Source organism: Thamnophis sirtalis, unplaced genomic scaffold (genome assembly GCF_051295495.1).
Source record: "Thamnophis sirtalis isolate CommonGarterSnake01/CBP01778 unplaced genomic scaffold, rThaSir2_p1.2 scaffold_2, whole genome shotgun sequence".
In the NCBI taxonomy this organism is placed as follows: Eukaryota; Metazoa; Chordata; class Lepidosauria; order Squamata; family Natricidae; genus Thamnophis; species Thamnophis sirtalis.
Genome location: NW_028261382.1, coordinates 28,260,162 through 28,270,020, shown reverse-complemented (window position 1 = coordinate 28,270,020; position 9,859 = coordinate 28,260,162). Strand labels below are relative to the sequence as shown.

Genomic DNA, 9,859 nt, shown 5'->3' with positions numbered 1-9,859 from the left:
ACCATCATCCAGTCAGAGCTGAAGAAGCTTCTTGGATGAGAAGCAAAACACCTTCAAAAGAAAAAAAAAACAGGAAGTCTAGTTGCCTCTTGGAAAAAAAAGCACATTTAGGACAATCATTAAGTTCCTTTTTTTCAGTGTTGTTGTAACGTTGAATGGCCACTAAATGGACTGTGGTAAGTCGAGAACTGGCTGTAGTTTATTTATCCAAAAAGGAGCTGAGTAAGGGTCTTTGTAGATTCGTGGGTTTCTACACCAATTTATTTATTTATTAAGAAATTTATTTGCCACCTGTCTCCAATTAAGCCTATAGTAAAGGTAAAGGCTGCCCTTGCACAGATGTGCTAGTCATTCCCGACTCTAGGGGGCGGTGCTCATCTCCGTTTCTAAGCCAAAGAGCCAGCACTGTCCGAAGACGTCTCTGTGGTCATGTGGCCAGCATGACTCAACTCCCGAAGCCGCTCGGAATGCTGTTCCCTTCCCACCAAAGGTGGTCCCTATTATTCTACTTGCATTTTTGACGTGCTTCCGAACTGCTAGGTTGGCAGAAGCTGGGATAAGTAACAGGAGCTCACTCCATTACGTGGCGCTAGGGATTCAAACCGCCAAACTGCTGACCTTTCTGATCGGCAAGCTGAGCGTCTTAGCCACTGAGCCACCATGTCCCTCCAATAAACAATATTGGATACAATAGATCGTTTACAAGTTCTCAAACACTGTACTTGTACCTAGGAGATGATGGGCTATTCTAGCAAATAGCCTCCCATGTTTACATCTTTGCTATATTTTAAAGCAGCAGCCTGTTCATCCTTTGTTCTAATTTACTTTATTTTACGGAGTATAAGACGCTCTGGAGTATAAGACGCACCTTAGTTTTGGGGGAGGAAATTAGGGGGGGGGGGAATTTCGGCCTACCAAGTATTCATCTGGCTAACGTCCTTCAGCATAGCTTCAGCACATTAGTTCGCTGGTTGTGAGCGAATACGTGCGCGACAGATGTGGGTTCCTACCAGTTTGCACCTATTCGGTAGAACCGGTTCGTCAAATCTAATGAACTGGTTAGAAGAGGTTCCACCAGTGGACCCGGAAAGCAGGCCACACTTACAGAAGAGGTTCCAAAAAATTTTGAAACCCACCACTGGTCCTTGAATATGATTATTCTACACTATCATGCTCCTATTTATAAAACCCAGTGAAAGGTAAGGATGACTACTGCGTTTGTGGTGCAATCAGAACATTACGTGTGTTGAAGTTGTTTTAACACAAACCAAAGATGCCTTTTAAAAAACAAGTTTACATCATATTCTTATGCATGCCAGTGCTGTGTATGAGGTAATTTAAGGTGGTCCTGACAAGTGTCGTCGGCATCTTCATATCCGGTCACATGGGCAGCAAGCCACTCCCATCCGGTCACATGGGTGACTAGCCACTCCCACAAAGGAGGCCACACCCACAGAGTAGATTCGAACAATTTTTGAAACCCACCACTGGTGCGCGAGTGGTTCACTCATGTGTGCCTAGTTGGGGTACACCTTTGTGGAAAGAACATGAGATTTGATAGATCTCTAACAGGGTTAACCATAGTCACAGCCTGAAGATCGGTACCCTATCCCCACTCCGTACACCAAAACCTTGAAGAAAGAAAGCAACAGTCTGTGGCCCGTTGGATGGGCTTCAAATATTTTACTATCCAGAAGTAGGTTAATATCAAAAAACATATTCCTTCCCCTCCCCCCAGGAAAAGGGATTATACAAAACATGGAAAGGGCTTCCTCAAAAGCCAAGGTTTTTGGACAGAGGCCGACAGAAGATCTAGAGGTGGATTGTCCCCATGTTTGGAGGAATCAACCAGGTTCTTGGGGTCTACAGGCTTAGGGGTAGAGATGGAAGCCAAACTAACTCTTCAACCGGTAGGAAAACCTCATCAAGGGTGATAGAAATGGGAGGAAACCCATCGGGGAGCCAGAGATGGCGTTGAAGAGTGTTGATTCTACACAGTGAGTTCTTGTGGACATAGACAATTGGCTAGCCTAATTCCCACACAACGAGTGATTCAAATAACAACAAACTGCCCAGGGTTTTTTTTAAATCCCCCCTCCCCAAATTTAAGTGAGGAAAAGAGAGGCAGGTGTAAAGAGAGGTCCATGAGTGGGTCTGAATTTTGTGGTGTGGGGGGGGTCCCTTTCCCAAAACATCCTAGATGGAAAACTTGGTCTTCAGTAGGAGTTGAGAAAGAAGATGAAACAGAGACAGAAGGACTTCTGGCTTTCAGGTTATGAAGACCAAAGCCAATTAGTCCACAACCAGGGGTGAAAGTCATTTTGTGTCTATCATCGCCGTCCTACCAACACCACCATCCCTGTTCCATCAGGCAGCAGGTGGATGCTGTTGTCCATCGACATCTTTCATAATAGACCAGGGTATTGCAGAGATCCTCCTCCTCCTCCCATCCAGGGAAGGAAGCCGCCGAGTAACACTTTGATAACTCTACACATATATATTCATGTAACGTCAGCACAGTGAGAGGAGGGCTTGGGGACACCACGATAGTGTGTCTTGCTCTTAAAAAAAAGTTAACAATTGCTGGTAGTGCCAACTGGTGGATGAGTATGAAGAGTCACGTCCTAGCTTCCCTGAAAAATGGTGTGGTGCTACCACCCGAATGCTAAAACCCGGAGGCATGAAAGGGGTGGCTTAGGAAAGGGGAGACTGTTGTGCGTAGAGATCTGGAGGGACCGGTAAGGGAGTTGGAGGGACCGCATGGGGCCTTGAATCCATGCGGCCAAAGATACGTTGGAGAAAGTACGACAAAATGAACTGGAAAGGTTCAGGTCATGATCAACTTGGTTTGGATTGGACACCTGGTCATGGAGGCAAGTGCTTACCGGGGGAATTGTGATAGGACCATGATTATGGGGATGCAAGGTTGACCTTATTGTCTACTTATCTTGAGGAAAAGTGGAAGAATGTCAAGGAGCCCAGATCACCTTTCCAAGGACGGTGGTGGGCAAAATGGTGAAGAGGAGGGGCTTCCTTGTTCCTATTCAGGGCTCAGCCAGGCCTTTCTCCTAATAGGGAGGAAGCAGTGCCAGCTGGTTGACCTGTCTTTGCTCGGGGAAATACTGCTCTTTCTGTGGACCCAACATTCAGTAGTCTTGGACGCCAACTGGGCTCATTCAAACGTTTCCCACTGCCTCCTTAACTGCTCGACTTTACCGGGTGTGACGGACACTTCTTGCTTGGTTTTATTTAACAAGTCTTCAAAGGGGTCTTTAGCCAGCGGAGTCTTAGAGGGACACAAGGCAGGGTCTCCAACCTTGGTCTTGGGGGGCAGGAGTGGGAGGTTGCTGGGCCTCGCTGCCTGCCTCGTCTTGACTGCAGAGTGAGTAAGAGGCAATGTCCGGATCTTAGAAGGGGCACAGGGCTGCGTCGGTCGAAGGACGCCGCTCTGGGAAAGCAGCGGAGCCGGCGGTGGAGCTGAGGGAGACTTGGCAAAGAGGTTGGGCATGGAGAGGGTAAGAGGGTTGAGGGGAGGCCTCTGGGGCTGGAAGAAGCCGGAGTTGGACGTGATGTAGCTGGAACTGTAAGCATGGCCCAACGAGGGAGCAAACGGGCCGCCCGGGGCCCTGACTAGAGTGAGCGGCAGGGGCGCTGGCACGGCCTGCACGAAGGGGTTGAGAGACGGTGGCCCAAAGGGTGTCACCGAGGGAGGGTATCCCAGCAATTGACGAAAGGGTGCTGATGTAGAGGGCATGAGGTCTTCTTCTGTGGATGGGAAGCTGCCAGCAGGGCTGGGGGATGAGGAACCCAGCTGGCTTCGGGAGCCCATCGGAAAGCGGGCATCTTGACCTTCTCCTGACTTCAGTGGATCTAGAAGAGCAAGGAGGGACTCGCTGTCTCCACTCGTGCCTTCTGCATTGACCTTAACTGGTTGGAGCAGATCTCCTTCGGTGATGGCAGTGGACGAAAGCTGGACTTGGTGAGGAGCAAAAGCAGCCAGTGGCCGGTCCAGAGAGATGTTTCTGGATGCAAAGGTCTCCTGCAGAAGCTCCGAGGACAGGTTGCCAGGCCCTGCAAGGCAAGGGGCAGCTTCTGGGGGTGCCTGCTGCTTGGAAAGCCGGGGTGGAGGGGGCGGTGGGACAATGCCCAGCTCTGGCGTCTTCCTCCCCTGGGGTCGTGGGATGGTGATATTCCCTTGGGCAGCGGGAGAACTCCCAACTTCCTTCTCGGGAAGGTCCAGAATGGCCTCTCTGCTCTGAGGTCTCCTGGGGACAGGAGGCACACTTCTCAGGGGTCTCTCTGGAGATTTGGGGGAGTACTTGGTGGAAAGGGCCATGTCATCGTGGCCTAGGCCCCAGAACTGCTTATAAGGGTGCGAAAACTTCATCCCTGGGGTGGTCCAGCTCTTTTCGGCAAAACCAAGATCCATCCGCTGTCAGAGAAACAGAAAAATCATGAGGGTCTTTCTCCAAACTTTCTGCTGTTCCTCTCCTTTCTAACTGACTCTCCGGGTCTGACCTTCCATTAGGACAGGGGTATCAAACTAGATTTCTTTGAGGGCTGGATCAACATTGTAGTTGTCCTCTGTGGGCCGGGATGGAGAGGGGATGAGAGGGAGGGGGCGATGGGATGGATGCCTCCTGCATCACTCTGCCAGCCAAAAATGTTTTCGGTCAGCAGTGCTGCTGGAGGCCAGAGAGGCCGAAAACGGGCCATGTAGAGGTACTGAGGGGCCTCCACGTGGCCCATTTTCGGCTGGCATTGCTGCTAGAGGCCAGGGAGGCCAAAAACGGGCCAGATCAGCATTGTAGTTCTCCTCTGCGGGTTGGCAGGGAGATGGGGAGATGGGATGGATGCCTCCTGCAGTACTCTGCTGGCCGAAAACATTTTTACTCGGCAGAGTGTGGCTGGAGGACAGAGAGGCAGAAAACGGGCAGTGTGGAGGTACCGAGGGGCCTCTGCGCGGCCTATTTTTGGCTGGCAAAAATGGTTCTGCTGGAGGCTGGGGAGGCTGAAAATGGGCTGTGCGGGGGCCCCTCAGTACCTCCACGCGGGGCCCCATAGGGCCTCCATTCAGTCTATTTTCAGCTGGCAGTGTGGCAGGAGGCCGGGAAGGCCAAAAACAGGCCACGAGGGCCTCCACTCAGGAAGCCATACAGGCCTAAAATGGGCCAGTCCTTTGATATTTTCAGGCAGGCATCACAGGTCAGATTTAAGCACCCCGTGGGATGGATCTGGCCCCTGGCTCTTGAGTTTGACACCCCTGCACTAGGAGGAACCATCTGTCCTTTTGTGCCAACTGAGGGACCTTTCTCCCACTTCCTCAAAATCCTCTTGGGGAAAGTCTTCCTGGAATCACCCTTAGGTTCTCCTTCTTCGCTTGGTCTCCTGCCCTTATCAAGACTTCAAGATACCCCTTGTAAGTTCTTCACGACTTCCCACCGTACCTTATGTTCTCCATCTGGCTTTCTCGTCAGCAAATAACCAAATATACTCTTCTCTAAATCCACCACTACAGATAATCCCCAATTTACAACCAGTGACTTAATGACTATTGAGAATTAAGAAGGGTATGGAACAAGTGTTTTATGGTAAATCAGAAAACATGGGCACCTGGTCTTATGGACACCACAACCCAGTGGTGATATTCAAATATTTTTACTACCAGTTCTGTGAGCATGGCTTGGTGGGCGTGGCAGGGGAAGGATACTGCAAAATCTCCCTCCCCTCCCCACTCCTGGGGGAAGGATACTGCAAAATCCCCATTCTCTCCCTACTCCAGGGGGAATGATATTGCAAAATCCTCATTCCCACCTTACTCTGGGACCATCCAGAGGTGGTATTTGCCAGTTCTCCAAACTACTCAAAATTTCCACTACTGGTTCTCTAAAACCAGTCTCACCCCTGCCACAACCTTCAATCAGAAATCCAGTTCCAATTATGGTTGGAAGTCAAGAACTATCTGTTCCACCAGTTTCAGATGTTTTCGGCCATTCCCACCCACTCAAGTCCCGTACCTGATAATCAAAGGAGCATTGTTGGTCATCTTCCTCTTTGGAAGTCCTCAGATCTTCTAAGCTCCTGGCTTGGCTGAGTGGTTGTGGTTGTGTTGCCACCTCCAGTCCTGCAAAAATGTCTTCCAGAAGACTGATATCTGCAGGGCTTTCTGGAGTGGTTGGGTCAACCTGGATGTCATCTTGGAATCTCTCAGGACTGATGCCTTCTTCTCCGTCACCGCTATCAGATTCTTTCAGAGCTCGATAGGGCTGAGGCCTGTCAGAAGGAACACAATGGGTCATTTAGAGACTGGATCCCTCTGGAGAAATCTACCCAAATCCTTCATGGTCAAGAGAAAGCCAGGAGGAGCTGATGGGTGTGTGATGAGTGACAATTCCACATGACCTCCCAGCTTGGAGCTGAGGCGTTTAAGGAACAGCCTGAAGCCCACAGAGATGTAGCCACCATGTACTCCATTTGGCAAAGGCCACACAAATGAAGACACCACAAAACTACACTAGGATTCCGCTGGAAGTTTTGTGTGCTTTCAACACAAAACAAGACACAGGCCAGCTCCAGATGGATGACACCAAGCATGCATTTCTCACAGCAAAAACCAATGAAAGGAGGAGAAGTGGGGTCAAGGAAAAGAGGGGAAAATCTTAGCCAGCGTGAGACACCAGGACTCTGAAAACCAAGAGGATCCAAACGATTCCTCTTGCCAGTGTGCATAAAGTAAGGATGAGACATGGGCTTCCTGGATCCAAGATGACAACCTACTTGTTAACGTATTCATGACTGGGAGAGACATGGGAACAAGGAGAGCCAAGGAATAGGCGCAGCAACTAAGTCAGCCAGTGAGAGCTTAAACAGATCTGAGTCTGTGCAGAGAACTGAAACAGAAGCTTAAAGCAGTCCGCTGCTCTGCAAAGTAAACAAGTACTCTGTCTGGGCTTGTCTGCTGAAATGAAGCTAACTGCTTGTGTTTGCCTGTAACTCTCCTGCCTTGTGTTTACTTGGAAGAATCATCTGTTGGTATTGTACATTTATTCATGCGTTATTATGTATATAAAGAAGTTAATGAGTCCAGCTGAATCAGTTATCTGCGTGGGCTTTTGGGATTTGAATTTATGCAACAAACTCTGACACTACTGAGCAAGAAAGTCACGCAGGGGCCGCTGAAGGACCATGAGGAAAAGTCTTTCTTTGGCTCCAGAGGACTCTGCGCAGACCAAAATCAGACATGGGATTCCTGGATCCACGATGACAACCTATGGAGCGAGAGTCACGTAGGGGCTCTGAAGGACCACAAGGAAAGCTCTTCCTTTGGCTCCAGAGGACTCTGCACAGACCATCCCTGGTGAATCTTGGATTTTTGAATCCTTAATCCCTCCACAATTCTTAAAACAATATCTCCTCCATGAAGGAACATCATGGTCCGTTAGGAGGATGACAGGACTGAGCAGGGAAGAAACTGTTGTCCTCCGGCAGCCTGTGGAACTGGCAGCAGAGTCGGACAGTGAGGAGGTTGGGAAGGAACATGGGCCAGTCCTGGACTCTGGGATGAGGGCTCTGTGCTGGAGGTAGAGAGGGGGGCCAGGGCCATCTGGGAGTTACATGCTGCCTCTAGAGCCTCCGGAGTCAGATATCAGTGAGGCAGAGAAACAGGGGGAGCCTGTTCCCAGTGTGCGCATGCGCAGAGCTGCCAGAAGGCAAGAATAGTTAAAACAAAAGGAACAACTCGGGAGTAAGGCTTGGAGGTAATCGGCCCCTCCCACAGGACATGAAGGAATCCTGTGGAAGCACCTTTGTTCATGCAGGTTTAATTCTGAAGCTCCGTTTTGACTCTGTGCTCCGTATGGCCTCGCCAAGCTAATTGCCAATTAGGTCTTTGGCAGCGTTTCAAGGAAGATGAAGGTGGGTGCTTATCAGCCTTATCCCGAAAGACTTTGGCAGACTTCTGTTGGACTCTTCACAAACTATTTGTGACTCATTACGGGCCATGAATGAAGAGAATTCACAGCCTTTGAAATAAAAAGAGGGTTTGGGGGACTAAGCATGTGCTTTTTACTGTCTTGGGAAGTCCCTAGGGCAAACCCTGGGACTCACATCTCATGCCTATGTTAGGGGACGGAAGTGCAAGCCAAATCCAATTAACACCCCACCCCCCGACTTGCACAATCTCCAGGGTGGTTTTGGACTGGCATTCAAAACAAGACTTGAGATGGAAGGAAGCAGCCAAAAAGGCAGAAGAGCTGGGCAGGAGCTCGGTTCATCTCTGGAGCCTCAACCCATGGGTAGTTGATTAGTAGAGAATTGCTCCATGCTCTGTTAGAAGAGGCGACGTGGTTGGGACAATAATGAGTTTTTGGGCTCAAGTCACACAACGGTTTGGATTCCCACGTGTATTTAGGCAGGGTGCCCTCCTAGAGCCAGATGGGCATGGATACTCAAGAGTTTCAAACGCTCTGCTGTCATTTTTTTCCCCTGGAGATGCTTCCAATCGCCTTGGGGGAAGGTCCCAGTCCCTACTTCAACCTGAACACCCTTCAACCAACCCTCTCAAAGAAGGGGTGGGACTCCATTCCAGGCAGAGATGATGAAACCTTGCTTTCTTCTCCCTTGGTCCTTCTCAGGCCTCTCCATGTCTCACCCAGGTCCATCTAAGAGCAATTAGGTGGCGCAGTGGTCAGAGTGCGGTACTGCAGGCTACTTGAGCTGACTGATGACTGCAATTTGGCAGTTTGAATCTCACCAGGCTCAAGGTTGACTCAGTCTTCCGTCATTCTGAGGTGGGTCAAATGAAGACCCAGATTGTTGGGGGAAAGGGGCTGACTCTGTAAACCGCTTAGAGAGGGCTGTAAAGCTTTGTGAAGCGGTATATAAGCCTAAGGGCTCTTGCTATCTCCCGGTGGCTTTCTGCTTGCAGCTGGCTATTCACCTTCAGGGACGGGCAAGAGAATCGGGCAGAGGCAGGCCAACCCAAGTGCCAATCCAAGCAAGCGTAGGAGAAGAGCGAACCTTGGCACTCCTTGGCCGGAACCAGAATGCATTTGCTTTGTCGCCAGGGGTATATAATGCAGAGGGGAACATGCGCGCACAGAGACATGACACTCGCCACAGAAGCCTCAAAGCCAGGGGGAAGGCTAATGGGTCAGCGAAGGGCTCCAAGCAAGGCAAGGAAGCAGAGCGAGCGATAGCAATAGTCAAGGTAGAGACCATTCAAAAGGAGCGGAGAAGAGAAAGCTGTCAGAGAAGGCAGAGGTGGGACCATCTTCCTGAGGAAGCTCATCGCCCGAAGAATCCTCCAAGAGGAAGACCGTATAGTGGCGCGTGGGCTTGACCAGGCTGAAGGAGACAGGGAAGAGGGAGAGAAAAGATTATATATATCGTTGGACCAATACCTGCGGAGGGGAAAGGGAGGCCAAACCACAGGCATCAACATTCTAGGAGAAAGGATTCTCAGCTCCAGAAACATCTGGAGAAGGACAGAGGTTTCTAACTCTGGGGAGGCTTTGGGACCCTGGGCTTTGACCTGAAGAATCTCTCTTCAGATTTAACAGGGTTGGAAGAGGCCTTGTAGATCAACTGGTCCAACCCACCCATCCACCCACCCAAGCAGGAGACCCTACACCAGAGGTGTCAAACTCACGGCCCACGGATCGCATCCAGCCCGCCGGGTGCTTAAATCTGGCCCGTGGGGCCAGCCTCTGAAATATCAAAGGACCTGCCCATGGTGCCCCTAGCAGCTAAAATGGGCTGCATGCATCCCCTCCCCCGTGCCATATTTTCACCCTCCGTGGCCTCCTGCAGCCGGCTGAAAATGGGCCGAAAATGGGCCAAGACCTAAAATTCCTTATGC

At 50.3% G+C, this 9,859-nt stretch overlaps 1 protein-coding gene across 1 annotated transcript in view; it reads right to left on the bottom strand.

The window, feature by feature from the left end:
- Positions 1–1,668: 1,668 nt before the first annotated feature.
- DENND1A (DENN domain containing 1A) overlaps positions 1,669–9,859 on the bottom strand; it is a 246,138-nt gene continuing 237,947 nt past the window's right edge. The window contains 3 exon segments of the mRNA XM_087704573.1: positions 1,669–4,432; positions 6,018–6,273; positions 9,217–9,345. Coding sequence (XP_087560699.1) covers positions 3,173–4,432; positions 6,018–6,273; positions 9,217–9,345 — 1,645 coding nt within the window. The 3' untranslated portion in view covers positions 1,669–3,172.